General features: G+C 40.7%; 1 protein-coding gene across 2 annotated transcripts in view; it reads left to right on the top strand.

Annotated features, from left to right (window-relative positions):
- The window catches only part of LOC111564720 (dmX-like protein 1), a 54,698-nt gene that overhangs the window by 11,977 nt on the left and 25,426 nt on the right, over window positions 1-17,295 (top strand). For both annotated transcript variants that reach the window (XM_023264483.3, XM_023264482.3), the window contains exons 10-31: window positions 914-1,094; window positions 1,552-1,728; window positions 1,834-2,072; window positions 3,026-3,743; window positions 4,222-4,343; window positions 4,850-4,939; window positions 5,399-5,501; window positions 5,632-5,751; window positions 6,339-6,557; window positions 6,933-8,197; window positions 8,473-8,728; window positions 9,571-9,704; window positions 10,046-10,232; window positions 10,348-10,458; window positions 11,064-11,233; window positions 11,925-12,022; window positions 12,190-12,355; window positions 13,450-13,578; window positions 13,744-13,882; window positions 14,602-15,395; window positions 15,759-15,857; window positions 16,310-16,477. In XM_023264483.3, the coding sequence (XP_023120251.1) occupies window positions 914-1,094; window positions 1,552-1,728; window positions 1,834-2,072; window positions 3,026-3,743; window positions 4,222-4,343; window positions 4,850-4,939; window positions 5,399-5,501; window positions 5,632-5,751; window positions 6,339-6,557; window positions 6,933-8,197; window positions 8,473-8,728; window positions 9,571-9,704; window positions 10,046-10,232; window positions 10,348-10,458; window positions 11,064-11,233; window positions 11,925-12,022; window positions 12,190-12,355; window positions 13,450-13,578; window positions 13,744-13,882; window positions 14,602-15,395; window positions 15,759-15,857; window positions 16,310-16,477 (5,685 nt within the window). The remainder of the gene's footprint in view (window positions 1-913; window positions 1,095-1,551; window positions 1,729-1,833; window positions 2,073-3,025; window positions 3,744-4,221; window positions 4,344-4,849; window positions 4,940-5,398; window positions 5,502-5,631; window positions 5,752-6,338; window positions 6,558-6,932; window positions 8,198-8,472; window positions 8,729-9,570; window positions 9,705-10,045; window positions 10,233-10,347; window positions 10,459-11,063; window positions 11,234-11,924; window positions 12,023-12,189; window positions 12,356-13,449; window positions 13,579-13,743; window positions 13,883-14,601; window positions 15,396-15,758; window positions 15,858-16,309; window positions 16,478-17,295) is intronic.

Here is a 17,295-nt window from a genome sequence, read left to right as displayed (position 1 = left end):
TCCAATTTTTCTACTTTAGATATTAACATCATCTAAAAGTATGTGTATCTGCTTTGTACACATCAGTATGGTACATACATACTCAGACGGTTAGTTAATGCACAATTCTCATCAATTTTTGGCAAATGATGTGTGTGCAGATGTTATGAGCACTTACATCTCAGTAACACTTGTAGCATACAGCTCTTGAAGTACTCATTCTACACCAGGGAGTTGACATAAAATTGGTTATTTTGTGAATTAATCTTTACAAATTCAAAGCTGCTCCACTTCCAAATTTTTGGCTGTCATATTAGATTGATGTTTACCTTGAACGTTTACAGAAGCTCAAGTCTAGAACTGTGGATCCTTACACACAGCTGGGAAACAGCAGAATAAACCCAAATTACATAACCTCCCTATCCCTCTCTCAGCCACTCTTCCATGCTGCCTGTTTCTGTGTGGCTCTGCTCTTTTATAGACAAATTGGGCAGTTAACTTCAATGCTGTTTAAACGTCAATAACATTAAATTAAATCTCAATCCCTAAGGGAAACATCTGTTCACCAATGCCGAGTAGCTCTGCACAGGCAGGTAGGAGAGTCGTGAGGCCTTGTTAGCAATTCACATCAACCTCCGAAAGCAGGTTTAATCTGCATTGTGTCAGGCTGAAAGGGGTAGCAGAGACGTATAGTGTTTCACTTCCCTTGTTTTCAAGTTATGTAAGGAGCTCTAAATCTCTGGTGATTATTGCAAGATCTCAGTGCCTCTGTGACATGCATACACTTAAAAGCTATGATAACAACACACAGATAAGCTCAAGGCAGAGTTCATTCAGAGAATATACTTTTGATTTCTGTATCCACTGAATTTTATAATGTAACAGATGTTGTTCATTATTAATCCAACTTAATTACTTAATGTTTTCCTTACAGTTGAATTTTCAAGAACCGTGGCACTCCTCCTTTAATCGGGATGTGCCCGTGCCCTCTCTGACTGGCTGCCTGCCTCACAATCAGAGCCGACACTATAATCACAAGAGCAGCAGCAACAGCATGCCCCATGCCAATGCTCTGTGCCACTTCCACATTGCTGCCAGCATTAACCCTGCCACAGGTTAGTCAAACACAGAACTCTGTAGCTTCTTAATTATTCTGTTGATTAGTTACACCAGAATCTTGTTGAACACCAAACACATTGTCCAAGCATAGTGAAGAATTTGAAGCTGCAAGATTGTGCAAAGATCACCCACAGCATAGAAACATTATATAGACTGCATATGTTGTTAATTCACCTTGAAAAGAATCAGCTGGAGGTCTAAGGGCCTCACCACTGTATTTATTATAGAAAAATACAGTTAATAGTTGAAATTTTATTTATTAATTGTTTATTTTATCCTTATGTTTTAGAACGCTGAATCATATTTGTATTTACAAGAGTTAATTTGCTGTAGAAGAAGTATTTTTATCCTGCATGTCCACAGCCAGCTTAATATAAATTTCTCTTGTTTGCCTTCTTTTTTCAAAATGCTATGACATGTTTATCACCTTATTAATTGTGGGACTTTTCACAGACATTCCTCTACTGCCCTCCATCTCCTCTCTGAACGCAATGGATGACGAGGAACCTGGGGGTCCATTTACTGTCCACTGGCTCAACAACAAAGAGCTTCATTTCACTTTAGCCATGGAAGTCTTCCTGCAGCAGCTCAGAGGGAGTCTGGAACAACAGAATGAATGCTCCAATGAAGGTATAAAAAAAAAAACAGCTGGAAAAAGCTGTCAAAACAAAACCCTGATCTAAAAGCCAAACCTCTACATATTCCTTTGTAACCATAATTTGCATGCTTTTCCAGACCCTGACAATGAAGATAACTTTGAAGAGGATAGTAGTAGCAGACCAAGTGACCAGCAAGGACTTGAAGCTGTAGAGCTTCCTCTGGCAGCAGTGGAGCACCAGGTGGACGTGCTATTAGAGGAGTGGAACAAAGGGGCCGACATGTTGTTCAGCATTCATCCCATGGATGGCTCGTTGCTAGTCTGGCATGTGGACTGGTTAGATGAATACCAGCCAGGCATGTTCAGGCAAGCTCAGGTACGTGTTGATGCAATTAATGTAAAAACGATTAAATATTATTATTCCATTCTTTTATGTTGATGTAGACGTATTCCCTTGACTTTAAGCTGTCTGAAAATATGAATTACTTCTTTCTCTTTTCTTATTTGTAATGTCCTTTTTTCAAAGGTTAATAATGAAATATAAAAACACAGATGCAGTGATGATGAGAGACAATAGTAAAGCAAATATTGATCATATTTTTGTTTTATCACTTAAAGAGCACTGCAAATTAAGCAGACATTCCTTTGGTCACTCTTTCAAGTGATCTGTTTGTATTCACAATTTCTAGAAGTACTTCTGGGGAAAACAGAAATTCATATTCTCAATAAGGCGGTGAATCGCTGACAGCGATAATAGTGTAGCTGTTCTAATGGCTTCTCAACCACCCGTTCAGACAATTATATTATAATTATGTGTTACTTCATATCAAATTCAAAAGCGTTGATTCATTTTTATTAGCGATAAAAAATAATGAGAACTGCATGACAATGCAGAGCCATTTGTCAGTCAGGCAAGACAGCTAAGGAATCTCCAGTTTCATTAACATTCAGATTGATTTAGGCCTTGCAGCTTTAATTAGTGAAAACAGACAGTATTGTGGTTTTAGAATTAGCATAAGTTATTCTGTTTTACATATATGAATGGAGTAAGTTAAGAAGGCCGCATCCCTTGAGTTTTCATTACTGCCTTTGTGACTCAATTAATTTTGGGAAGTTGCTCACCTTATGAATGGAGATTAGAGGAATGTTAGTCCTTTGTTTCAAGTAAAGTCTTTTGCTAAAGCTAGTGATCTTCAGTGTCATCTGTGTCACATTCAGTTTTAGCTGTTTCATGACATAAGCTTTTACTATCTGATGGGGTCTTTCTAACTAAATTGGAGCTGTAAGTTTTAGATTCCATTTTATATGATGTCTCACTTTCTTTCTCAGGTGTCGTTTGTGTCGCGTATCCCTGTAGCATTCCCTACAGGTGATGCCATCTCCCTGAGCCACAGTGTGGTTATGTACGCCTGCAACAAGAATGTGGATCTGGCTATCCAGCATGGAAGACAGCGACCACCTGGAAGCACATTGCCTCAAACCAAATCTGCTCTAATAAGCTATGGAGGTCATGGAAAAGCTGCAGCAAGCAGTAGTCTTCGACTGAGCATTTTCACCCCCAATGTGCTTATGATCTCCAAACATGCCGATGGCTCTCTAAATCAGTGGGCAGTCAGCTTTGCAGAGGACTCTGCTTTCTCCACGGTGCTCAGTGTGTCTCACAAGTCACGGTACTGTGGCCACCGCTTCCACCTCAATGACCTGGCCTGTCACTCATTACTCCCTCTCCTCCTCACCACCTCACATCACAATGCCTTGAGGACGCCAGAAGCAGACAACATCCTGGCTCCTCCGGAGGCCTACTCCTCTGGCCTCTCTCACACCACATCTCTGTCCCGTGGATCACGGCCCAGCCGGGTGTCGCTGGGTGCAGTCTCCCAGGATCCCAATGCAATCTACAGTGAGCTGATTTTATGGAGAGTGGACCCCGTAGGCCCTCTGTCTTTGTCAGGCGGCGTCTCGGAGCTAGCTAGAATCAATTCTCTCCATGCATCAGCATTCGCTAATGTAGCCTGGCTACCCACGCTCATACCCAGCAGCTGTTTGGGTGAGAGAAGATTTTTATTGTTTGGAGATTACTGAGTACTTCTATACTGTATTCTCTGTAGCTGTAACAATCAGCCATTGTTGTGAGCACAGCTTCATTTTCAGAGTTCCTTTTGTTTACATTTTTTTTGAGTTGAGTAATATGAAAGAAATATATTTCTGAATAATTAGTTAGGACAAAATGAGACTGGCTTTGGGACATGAAATCCGCATGTATATAATTTTTAGAACAGTTTTTGAGTCCACTTTAGCCTCATTTGTATATAAATTTATAATAAGCAGTTCCTGTAAAAGCAACTCGTTTGAGCAAAACTCATCAAGGCTCCAATTTCCAAGTCATTTCCCCCTAACAGAATATGTATATAGCCTCTGAGTTTATAACAGCAACCCTGGATATTTGCTGACTTGATAGCAGGAGTGTTTAGCAAGTTCACTGGATCCCTGTTTAATGGCAGCTTGATTTCTCCCCCACTCTTTAGGTGCGTACTGCAACTCTCCCAGTGCCTGCTTTGTGGCAAGTGACGGTCTGTCACTCAGGCTCTATCAGGCTGTGATTGAAGCTAAGAAACTCCTGAGTGAGCTCTCCAATCCTGAGATATCAGTAAGTCATCAAACAGGTTTCTCCAACAAGTATATCAACATTTTTTTAATCCACACCAATACCAACATTGCATTTCTCACCTAACTGGTATGGAATCAGTGAAATGTTTGTCAGTCTGCCACTTCATTGTCATTAATGTTGACCTCGGATGACCTGCTAGAAAAAATCTATATGAGCACAATTAAATAACAATAAAAATAAGTCAAATGGCAGGGATTTTTGTGAAACAGTACAGAAAGAAATTTAATCCAATTAATTTGAATTGCTATTATTAATTAATTATTAAGTTTTTTTTTAAATGTCATTCGTGCATTGCATATAAACAGTATAACATAACATATCATGTTATTTGTCAATTACAGGTCTTATAATACTGTAATTTGAAATTTGGAATTTCAAAGGGAATAGAGTATTTAGCTTTTTACTATATATTTAAATTGTGTGATGTTAATGTGTAAATGTATTGAGATAATTCATTGTTTCTTTTAATGTTTGTTTCACTTTAGAAGTCTGTTGGAGAGGTGTTCAACATAATCAGTCAGCAGTCTACGGCAAAACCAGGGTGTATTATAGAGCTGGATGTCATCACTGACTTTGTAAGTATACAAAAAGCCCAAAAGACCTGGATTGTATTCACATGCCAGATAATTTCCACTTGATCTTGCTCTCTCTCTCTGGCAATGTCTCTCTGCTGTTAGATGAGATGATCAAAGTCTTCGAAAGTTTTCACCTGAAATAAAATGTATTTCTGTAATATTTTTTCAAAGCCATAGTTGAATTCCAGACCATTTATAGCATGAAATGTTCTGCAGTAGACTTTTGAGTCTCTGTGAAAGGTCAGCCATGAAAAAACAAAAATGGGTGCAGAGCAAATCCTCCCTCGTCCCCTCAGGCAGTTTGTGTGTGAGCGTGCGCAAGTTTATTTGTGTATGTACCAATAACACAGCTTGTGTCTGTGTTGGTGCGTCTGCATATACACGCCACTGTTGATGTAACATGTTTTTCAGTCTCTCCACCTGATTTAGTTTAATAATTGTGGCTGTTGCTCTCTACAGCAGGGGAAGGAGACCCAGCTCCTGCATGTGTTTGAGGAGGATCTGATCCTTGGCAGTGAGAGAACAAAGAATGCACAAGAAAATCCTAGTTCTCCTCATAATGGTATAAATATTTCTTTTGTTACTGTGATTCTACACTTCCACATGATGATATTGTAAAGGTTTAATAAAAACCCATTTGCACCATTGCAAGTGACACAGTTTATTAATATTCTCTGTGTGATTCCCTGCAGCCTCCAGTGAGCCAGCTTTCTCAGCGCGTTTTTTTCTGGTGGTGGTAGAATTAACCCCAACAGGTCGCTCAGTTCTCCACATGTGGCATCTTCAACTTGCTGCTCGACCTGTCACCATGGGTGGGTACTTTGGACAAAAGATCCTACAATCCCACATCTTAAAATTCACAGGATGTAGGAGAGGTTTTCTATCATCCTGTTTAATCCTCTGGAAAATAAATAAATGGCAGTACAGTTTTACCCCAAACAGTGACACAAAAACTGCAAGCCTGACAAAACTGCATTTAGTTTGTCAATAAGTGAGCAATAATTCTGCTGAAAAGTTATGAAATGTGTTATTTTTTAAGCATTTTTGACATCCATCACTCATTTCTTTTTTTTGGTATACATAAATCTACACTGATGCTGAGACACTTATGCTCCAAGTCTATTCTTTTCTTCTTAGCAAATGTTCAGTTGTTAATGCATCTTGGACTGATTAACAGTATCTGAAATCACTGAAAATGGTCCCTAGTATCACTATGCACTTTCTAGCTTCACTTTAAGCAGATAGTAGTACATATATTGCAAAGATTATGAATGGATCCTTCGAGTAATGATTCTAATGCAGTCTGACATAAAGTACAAATGAATGGCATGGAATGGCTTTGACTAAAAATTGTCCCATCTTTTCAGAACAACATTTCTTTCTGTTTTTGTCTCCACAGAAGAAACCCATACAAAGAAGGATAGCACCACAGCTTGTCCTATGAACAGCTCCCAGTTTATCTTTGACTCACTCAGCTCTCCAGTATCTCAGAAGAGTAAATCCTGCACTTCCAATCTGCAGAGCGCCTGTCGCCTCAGCCTCACAACACACAGGCTGTACAGCCAAGAGATGGCTCTTCCAGAAGGGGTAGAAGCCATCAGTGTCACTCCGTCAGCAGGTGAAGGACCATGAGGATACACATTTGTATATTTTACATCTGGTTGTGAGTTGAGACATTCACTGCCACTCACATAGACTAAAGTTAAGACTTAAATTTTAAAGAAATGGTTAGCAAATGATTGAAAATACTAACTCACATTCCCTTATTGACAAAGAAAAGGCTGCTTTTCTAAAAAATTTGTGGCTTTTTTTTATTGTTAGAAAATGTGCAGAACATTTTTAAGATTTTACACAAATAATGACTTCCAGCTGTAATTTTCTAAGCTTTGAAAACAATCCGATCAATTCACAGAAATTTTCTTTACATTTTAGAAGGGAAGTGATGAAGAAAAATGTGCTTGGGCTAATAGCATACTGTCTCTTCTTTTATTAGATCACTTGAGCTCGTCATGTTCTCTGCCAGCTGGCCGTGTACCTTACCTCCTGGCTACTTCCTGCTCTGATGGAAAGGTGCGCTTCTTCAGGTGTAATGTTGAGATACCAGAGCCCTCCAGTTTGAACAACTTGGTGTACCAGTGGGAGGAGTGGCCTCTCCTGGTGGAGGAGAGATTTCCCAGCAGCAGTGCAGTCAGTGTCCCTGGTCTCCCTGTAGAGGTGAGCTGCTGTCACACTGGACGGATTGCAGTTGCCTACAGGCAGATACCGAACACACCTCTGAACTCAACACCTCACCTGCCCTCACATGGACTGCTGACCTCTCCGCCTACATTGGCATCCACCCCCTTCGTATACTACACCACCACCAACGCCCACCCAACCCCAAGCCTCACTGTACAATACAGCCCAAATCTCACTCTAAGCCCAAACCCAGCAAACACTAGGGAACCACTGGTCCACATTGGCATCTTCCAGTGTGAGTCGACTGGTGGTTCACAGTGGATTCTAGAGCAGACCATAGTCTTGGACAGCACAGATCCAACAGCTAACTATGCTATTAGCAATTATATGCCTGGACATGACAATATTCCAAGTAGCATGGACTTCTCAATACCTAACGAGAACTGTCTTGGTTCTACTAGTAAGAGCCTGGTTCACTTGGACTGGGTTTCCCAAGAGGATGGGTCACATGTTCTGACCATTGGCATTGGAACAAAGCTTTATATGTATGGCCGTCTAGCTGGGAAACCTCCAGAATTGGGTCTGTCTTCTGATGCCACTAGAGACCAAAGCTTGTCTCGTCTGGTTCTGCTTCGATCGGTCAATCTGGTCTCCTCTGTTGAAGGCTCACTACCAATCCCAGTCTCACTGTCCTGGGTACGAGATGGAATTTTGGTGGTTGGCATGGACTGTGAAATGCACGTCTACTCTCAGTGGCAGCCCCCAGCACCAGCCAAATCTAATGTCACAGTTGCCCAGGACACTGACATCAGCAGCAGCATTTCCTCCATCGTCTCAGCAGTCAGACAGTGCCAGGAGGAGGGTCTCAGCCCTGCAGCCCCCTCTTTACTGGCCCCTCCTAAAAAGGCCCTGACAAGGTCGATGATGAGCCTGGCTCAGAAACTCAGTGGGAAGAGAACAGCTTATGACCTGCCTGTAGAAATGGAGGATTCTGGGCTTTTTGAAGCAGCTCACCAACTCTTCCCTACTCTACCCCAATACCATCCTGTACAGTTACTGGAGCTTATGGACCTAGGGAAGGTAAAAAAAAAAAAAAAAAAGACTCAATTAATGTTTATACTACATTTAATTCATGTCTTCATTTGATTATTGTTTCTTATTTAAGCTCATTGAGCAGATGATAACAAGTCAGTTTGTCACTAATTCTTTAAAGTCTGGGGTAAAGCAGATCAATACATTTAAGAACAATGAAACTTGGCAGAAAATCAGCATTTGTTTTAGTTGCTTAACAAAACAAGGAATATACATTGACTTACCTTAATTATCTCTATGTAACATTGTTTGTCTTTCTTAAGGTTCACCGTGCCAAAGCTATTCTCTCCCACCTGGTGAAATGCATTGCTGGAGAAATTGTGGCGCTTAAAGACAGTACTACCAATGCAGAGAAACGTGTTCGTTCTCGAACCATCAGTGCCGGAGGCAGCACAGCCAGGGACCGGAAGATGTTCGGCAAAACAGAGCGCTCCAGCCCTGACTACACAGAGATAAGCTCAATCCCTCCCCTGCCTCTGTACGCCCTTCTGGCAGCTGATCAGGATTCACCAAATCCTGGTGAGCATAGAAAATGAAGTTTCACAGAAAACATATTCAGTAATGAATAAGATGATAGCAAACTTTCTATAGTATTTATCGATTGGGTAAAGCACTGCAAATATAACCATGTTATGAAAGTCTAATCTTTGACAGAAAAAAATATCTTCATGTGCAGAAATTTGAATCCAACAAAACAGTTTGCATTTTTTTAACGGAATCCATTGAAGTGTACTCAAGATTTATTATAGAAGTATTGCTTTTGTTCTTTGGAGAAATATGTTCTGCAGCATGACTACAATGCCATCAAATTGGGCATTTTTGTTGCTGTTTTTTTTTTTTTTTTTTTTTTAAATCATTCTTATTAATCTGGCATCTTGTGTTTTCACTTTCTGATTTATGACTATATAGCTGCAGGTAATACCAGCTCTGAACATATAGCAAGAACTAAACCACTTTTGCTGATGTAAGGTAGAAATAAAGTACATTGTAATGTGATTTTAACGGACAACCATCTAAAATGTTCTCCAGGTATAATTTTAAGCAATTACGCAAACAAAACCAGAGAAGCAGTATTTAAGGTGTCACAGCAGTTGCCACCCTGCTTTAAGGTACAAGGAAGTGAGAATAATAACCCACTCTTCTTGCTCAGTGGTTGTCTGCTTTTTCCACTTGTGTGTCTATGGATGCAAAATGTGAAGAATGAAAGCAGAAACATTCGCACAGCAATAAAAAAAAATAAGTCTTGCTCTTTGATATTTTAATTCAGTCTGCTGTCTCCTCAGCAGGAGGGAACGTGTCTTCAGGCCCTTGTGAAATTATGTGTCTTGTATAATTTAGTTCTGTCCTGCACCTCCGTACAGATAAAGTGGGCAGCGTGAGTGGAGACAGTGGGCATGGTTCCAGCCATACTGATGCTTATGATGAACTCTTTCATACACCCAACATGGTCGATCTGGACCCCCTGGACAGTGATCAAGAAGAAACGGGGAATAAGGTCAGTTTCTGTTAGCTGGTACGTGGTTGCAAGAGAATTCTGAAAAATGAGCATGATCAGAAACATTTTGCGCTCTTTTGGTATACTAGTATGATGCTAAGATTTACATAGTTATACATATCGAGATTAATTTTATAGACCAGTTAAAACTAATGGTGGCCCTTGCTATTGCATTAAATGCTGACATATGAAGAAAGTTTTTATAGTTGTTATGCGCATCCATTATCATGCCTGTCGTGTAGGTTAAAACTATCCATACTGCATTGTACATTTAAACATTTCTGCCTGTGATGTCTTATAAATTAAATCAAACTACTCTCTCTCTTGATCCCTGCCTGTAGGTTATAGACCTGTCCCAGTACAGTCCTACAGACTTTGGTCCAGAACATGCCCAGGTTCTGTCCAGCCACCTCCTCCACTCCAGTTTGCCAGGTTTAACACGTATGGAGCAGATGTCCCTCATGGCGCTCGCAGACACGATTGCTACCACAAGCACAGACCTCAAGGACTGCCAGGGCAAGAGCAAAGGTACTGCACTGAAATACAAGCAATATACAGTACAGTATTTGTTATTTAAATAAAGAGAAATTCAGTACATAAGCGTTTCATTGTACACCATTACCTATTATCATTCGTTTACCAGGCGGAGAGACACTGGATGAGTGTGGTTTGAAGTTCTTGCTGGCTGTCAGACTCCATACCTTCCTCTCTACCTCCCTGCCTCCAGCACACCGAGTACAGCTGCTACGGCAAGGTACAGCGCTTTTCTAACCGTTTTTCTATTTAGAGCATTTAATAGCTGGCACAGATATGCATGCGACAGGTAGCATTCTGTTAAATGCTAACTCAAATGCCCCTTGAAAATACCACATTAAGTTTTTGATATGGAAAGTTTTAATGTAAGTTTTGTAGCTTGCTGAATAAAGTGCCAGGTGCCAGCTTCCTTCAGAAAATGCTCCAGTCCCCACCAAGGTGTCAGGGCAGTGACTTTAAACATTCCTAAAGCTAGAAAGAGAGGAGGTTACTGATGGTCTCCGTTGTAAATTCTTGACTGTGAAAGTCTCAGTAAGATAAGTGAACAAGCCAAAGTCTATTTATCATCCTTAACTACTGCAGTAAAGTTGCCTCCAAGCAAGCTGTGACTGTTCGCGTAGAACTCCTCAATGGGCAGCAGCACAACACTATAGCTGTCTGAGAAAACTCAGGTGTTTGAATATTTATACCTTTCTGCACCTGCATTCACTCAATCAAGCTGATGTCTTAGTCAGCTTGTTAAGTCAATTTTCTTTTGTTGTGCTGATATCCAAGCAATAAAATTCAAATTATAAAACATCCATGTTCTGTTTTTCCTCTCTGTAGGCCTGTCAACATGTCATTATGCCTGGGCCTTCCACTCTGAAGCCGAGGAGGAGCTGCTGAACATGCTGCCTGCCCTACAGAAGGGAGAACCCACCTGGCCTGAGCTGCGCTCCATGGGAGTGGGCTGGTGGCTGCGCAGCACCAACAAGCTGCGCAGGTGCATTGAGAAGGTGAGTCAGCTAATGACATTACATAGTTGTCATTATCATTTCAGTTGTCTCAGCTGAAATGTAAAACACTGATCAAGCAATTAATGGCACATTAGTGTATAAATGGAGGTATATCTCTTGGTTACTTTAGTGCTCAGTTTGTATTCATATCAGACATTGTAGCCTTAGTTTCATCGTCAAATGCATTTTTTTAAGAGGCACAGTCTGGTAATTAATATGAAGTGCTTTTCTACATTTTAAAAATTGGACTTTTTTTTCTTTCATCTTTTACTTGTAGCTTATTTGAAGGTCTGGTAGATGTGAACTTTTTCGACTGTTGTTTGCACACTGTGAACAACACACAGACTGAACCAATTTCCATCAGGATTGTCTCCTTTTTCTTCAAACAGAACTCATGCAGACTAGTTTTAAAGATGCACTTACAAATTCTACACTTAAAGGCTTTGAAGGTTGGCTGTTTTTGTGTTAGCCCTGTGTGCTCAATATTGACTATTCAATTTCGAAATGAAATGGGGTCAGGTATGTGAAAGTGGAGTTTTGTTAAAGTGGCTCTGAAATACAGCACTATAACTAAATATGAGTTATTTCCTGAAATGACCCATGAAGCTGCAGCTTGTATTGTATATAAAACTGTATAGCCTGAGGAGATGGAGGTGTTAGAGATATGTATTTTTTCCTTCTATTTTGTCAGGTTGCCAAGGCATCTTTTCAGAGAAACAATGATCCTCTGGATGCAGCTATATTTTACCTTGCGCTGAAAAAGAAGGCAGTGGTTTGGGGATTGTACAGGTAGGCAGCACTGATGTGATTTTGCATATAAAATACAAATTCACACACATGCACAAACAATTATCACAGTATGTACCTTTGTCCTAACCAAGATCAGTTCTGTCAGATGACTGAGGATCACTGACATCTATATAGCTGTTTTCAATCCATAATGTCTTTGTCTCCAGGTCTCAGAAGAATGCGAAAATGACAGAGTTTTTCCACAACAACTTCAGCGAGGATCGGTGGAGGAAAGCAGCCTTGAAAAATGCTTTCTCTCTGCTGGGAAAGCAGAGGTTCCAGCATTCTGCAGCATTTTTCCTTCTAGCCGGCTCCCTTAAGGATGCTGTGGAGGCAAGTGGAAAATAGACATGACACACGATGTTTCCAAGAAGCACTTGTTCCTTCAACTGCACAGGCACTTCCCAGTCGGATAAACCTAAGTTAGAAACCTTGCTTTCAGTATGAGTTAAGTCAAGTGCTTCTCATTTGCCAGCTGTGTGCGACATTGTAATTTTTTTCTAGCATTTCAAAGTCAAGGGCACTGTTAAATGCTATCGCAAGAAGCAGAGAAACCGCATTCACAGAAACAGAACACACTGTCAGTATTTCTATTATGTGCATTCTTTTTATTATTAAAACAGTACAGTACATTCCCATAGTGGGGTCTTTGTCAAGAGCGTTTAGTGCAGCGCATTCATGAATTAGTTATGTTAGCAGTTGACTCGTGGGTGCTGCTGTCATTCCACCTTTTTGTGAAAATGTTCGTTTTTTTTATTTGCCTGTTATCACATTCATAATCCAGCATCACCACAGTCCTATTAAAGCTTAGTAAAATGGGACACACTAATTTCATGTGTAAACCTGCATTTGTTATGCATGGTTGTTAGAAAGGTTGCCTACTCCTCGGGTTAAATTAAACCTCAAAAATGTACAGCTCTCCATATCAGTGGGGCTATTTCTGGTCATCTTGATTAACTTTTTATTTATCAAGGTTATGTCTGCTTAGAAACTCCCCAGAGCAGCAAGTCACATTATTTCATCTGCATGAGTAACTGGGACTTCTCTAAGCAGTTTATGGAAATGAGCATCACCCAGGCAAAGGGCTCTCACTGACTTTACTCAGCCTCTCTGGCTGGGAGGTAGTCTCATTGAAATGCACCTCGCACCTTACCATTTGGGAGAAACCACAACAACTTCAACTATCCACATACTTTTTGCTGTGAGCACAGGATTTTATTTTTTTCGTTTTTGGTTCTTCCCCTTTTCACAAATGAAAAACAAGAAAGCTGCGACTTCAGATGAGAATGTCCTACTGGATCACTGTGCATCCAGAATAAACATTATTTGTTAGCTTGTGTCTTCTCTTATCCAGTTCAGTCCTGTCCAAAGAGCAGAAAACATTTTTAAATGATAACCGACTGTGAATGCTTTATTTCCTTCTCCAGGTGTGTTTAGAGAAAATGCAGGACCTCCAGCTGGCCCTGGTGATCTCCAGATTGTATGAGTCTGAGTTTGAGACAGCATCCACCTACAAAAAAATCCTTCAGAGACATGTTTTGGGACACGACAAACAGGTGCACAGAGTTTGTGTATATATTGCAGACACCAAATATCATCTTATTGCTGTTTAAGATGTATTATTTGATCAACTTACCCAATTATTTGAATCCATCAATTTGATAAATGTTCTGAAGATCTCAGAATGAGCTGCAACTGTTGTGATTGTCTGTTTACTTTAGATTCCAGCCCACCAGGACCCATTTCTGAGGAGCATGGCTCATTGGGTCTTGGAAGACTACAGCAGAGCCTTGGACACTCTCCTCGAGCACCCGTCTAACAGCAGTAGCTCTCGGTCCACTGAGAGCAAATGTGACACTGGTAGGTCAACTAGTGCTGCTGGTTTGCACTGCTATTTACCTGCAAATTTTTCAAAAATAAATTAATGACCTATGTATCTATTACCCCTGAGTTCACTGTTTCAGGTTCATTTTTACATTTTTTTTGTACTAAATTATGAGAGTCAGCAAGGAAATATAACCAGTTATTTAACACATGTTCTGACTTTGTGTACTGACATTGTATTTTTAATTTTAGTCAAGCAATACTTTGTATTAGTGCATTAAAATTTTCCACAACGTATTAAAACTCGCAGGCCTGTCACGTACAGCTTTGCACATTACAACAAGGAGCTAGACGATAAGTGCTGCAGATTGCAGTGTGACACTATGAGGTCAAATCGTGTGCTTTCACAAACTGTTCAGGCTTTGCAACTATTTTTGGTTCCCTAAGTGAAGTGAAATTGCACAACTAATTGCAGCTTGCTCAACACAGAACTCCATTTAATTAAAGAAAATATACAAGGCTCATCTAAAGAATAGATAAAGAGGTGAACTTAATATCATTCTCACTTTGCCTTAAGAGCCAAACCGGTCCCACATAAACATCCCTGTTACGTGTGTTTCATAAATGATGTTCTCAGAGTACTCATTGGGCTTGCAGAGAACGTAACACTGACTTATAGTAAGCTGGAAATGGTTCTTCTACTAGTCTGTTTTTGTCCTCAACACAGATGAAAGACTTCTGTTTCTTTTTGACAGGTCCTTTTGTGTCCACATGTAACCCTGAGGTTTTCAACTTTTACACCTATCTCCGCACTCACCCGCTCCTCCTTCGCCGGCATTTTGGCTCTTCAGACAAGGCTAAAGTTGGCCTGACTGCCGAGGGTCGCAGGGCTGACTCCATAAGCCTGGATGAGAGAAGACTATTTTTCACAGCTGCATATGCACACCTGCATGCTGGCTGCCCCATGCTAGCACTTGAAGTCCTCTCCAAGATGCCCAAAGTCCGCAAGCATTCCAAACCCCCGGACCAGGAGGACACAGGCATTGCTGCTGAGCTCAGTGTTGGGAGCAGGAGTGCATCAGAGCCAGACTGGTCTCAGCCGGCTCTGAACGGCTACGAGTCTGACGGGAACAGCTTATCCAACAGCCAGTCCGATTCAGTGTTAAGTTTCGATTGGAGCCAGCCGTCACTGACACTACCAGATGAGCCCCTGGAGCTGAAGTGGGACAGCGACAAAGATGATGGTGATGATGATGATGGTGATGAGGATGAAGAAGAAACTAAAAATGGTAAGAGCGGCAGAACTGCGGACAGCAGCGTGTTCCAAGACACGCAGGAGTCCATGTCAACACTAACGGAGACAGCTGTAGGAGAGGTCGCTGAAGACAGCAATGATTTCATCGCACCATCTGATGATATCTTGGTGGCCCAGATGAAGTTCACTGCCTGCTTGAAGATTATGACCAATGAGCTCCGGACGCTGTCAACGGGATATGAACTGGATGGAGGGAAGCTACGTTCCCAGCTCTACCAGTGGTTAGAAAGAGAGGTATGAACACATTCAAACTCTGTTACAGACTTAAAGGTCAAATTTCAAATGGCATAATTAAACTTTAGTTTTAGTATTCCTCAATGTTGTGAGATAAGTCACACAATTTCACCCAATAAAATTTTTAGAACTTGCATAATTCCCACACAACTCTCCTGTCTTCATGCTCATTGTTTGAACATTTTATCTGTGTTCACTGTGTCAGTGCATATAAATGTCACAATGGTGTAGCTTGCTTTCTTTTAAGAAATTGGGACAGCAGGTTAATTATTTGGTGAAATGCTTTGCTTTGTCTTCCATGAATGACTGGTAAGTTCCTTCTTAATATATAGTTTTTAAGACAGAATTCTGTTTATTCCCTAGGTGGTGGCTCTCCAGCATTGCTGCAGCTATAAACCTTGCCTGCCAGAGCTGTCTGTCCAGGGTGATGGCCCTGTTTCTGGATTGGTAGAGGAGGAACAGGTGGGTGTTGAAAGCTGGCTGTTTGCTATAATAAAAAAAAAATAAGACAAGAGCACGATGCCTGGTGTAAAAATGTGAATGTGTTGCACCACTCTCCCTCGGATCTCTATTTGCCAGAGCTCTGTTTTTGTTGTTGGGTTATAGAAACCCTTCTAACATTTGGCTTCAAATTTTGATACATTCTCAAATATTGATTCAGTTTCAGCTGTACACCTAATCGTACATACCCTTGCACTATACACCGACTATGCAGTAAAATATCATCAATCTTGCATTTGTTTTATTGTTGTTAGAACTGGTTAATAGTGTTGCTTGAAGTTGTGTTTAACATACCACTGGGGGACTTTTGTTTGAACGCTAGCCAGCTGGATAATGTTGGCATATTTACACTGATGCTGCATGATTTGTCTATTTAAGTAATGGTGTTAAAAAATCTTTCTTTTTTTTTTTAGCCTGGGAGCCCACGTGGTGACAGCCAGAAGAGCAGGAGACACTGGCTGCAGAGCAACCAACCCTTACTGAGGATGTTTCTGAGCTACTGCAGCTTGCATGGCTCCCACGGTGGAGGATTGGCTTCTGTGCGCATGGAGCTCATATTGCTGCTTCAAGAGTCTCACCAGGTAATTTAAAGATACACAGAAGCACACTAAAAGACACTGACAGGCAGAGCATGAGAGTTTTTTGGTTACAGCATGATTACTCTGAGTTTTTAGCTTTTACCAAACTACACTAAATGATTATTTTTAGGTTGGCAGTGATGAAACAAGTGTTTAATCATTTAGACACTTCAATGATTATAGTTACAGCTTCATACATTTTTCTTTCACTGCTGTATTTGTTATCATAGATAAATATGAGTGTTTCTTTTATTTGGATTACTTGTGTAGACAAGCATAGCTCTGGTAATTTCATTTTTAAGTAGTGAATTAAGAATGAACAGGCAATAGTATCTGTGTCTAGACTATCTGTCCAAGGTACTCATTGTACCTGCTTGCACAAACTAAAAGTTACGCTTGTTAATTGTTGGTGATTATGTAGATTAGAACATAAAAAACAAAACTGAACGTAATATTAGCTGCAGAAACATTCATTCCAGTGGGAAGAGCTGCCATATTGTTCAACAGATCATATATTCTCTTTGAAAGGAAGGACACCGAGCAGATGAGCAGCAAAGTACGCATGAAAGACGAACATGAAGCTATCTGAAAGTCTTGTGTTACTGCAACCGCATTCCCAAGTTACACATACATGCCCACACACTCAGACCTAGTTATTGTACGCCGGCGATTGTCTGTACACCTCCAGCAATGGGCTGACAGGTTGTGCCGATTCTTCGAGCTCCGGAGGGAGGTCTTGCTGTAGGCTGACTATTAGAAGGTTGAGTCAAATTTTAGGAGGTAAACAACTCAATGAGCCGACATGGGAATAGCGCTCTTGA

The sequence above is a fragment of the Amphiprion ocellaris genome, chromosome 6 (genome assembly GCF_022539595.1).
Source record: "Amphiprion ocellaris isolate individual 3 ecotype Okinawa chromosome 6, ASM2253959v1, whole genome shotgun sequence".
Classification (NCBI taxonomy): domain Eukaryota; kingdom Metazoa; phylum Chordata; class Actinopteri; family Pomacentridae; genus Amphiprion; species Amphiprion ocellaris.
The sequence above is the reverse complement of the archived record's forward strand: the minus strand, read 5'-3'. Positions and strand labels throughout refer to the sequence as shown.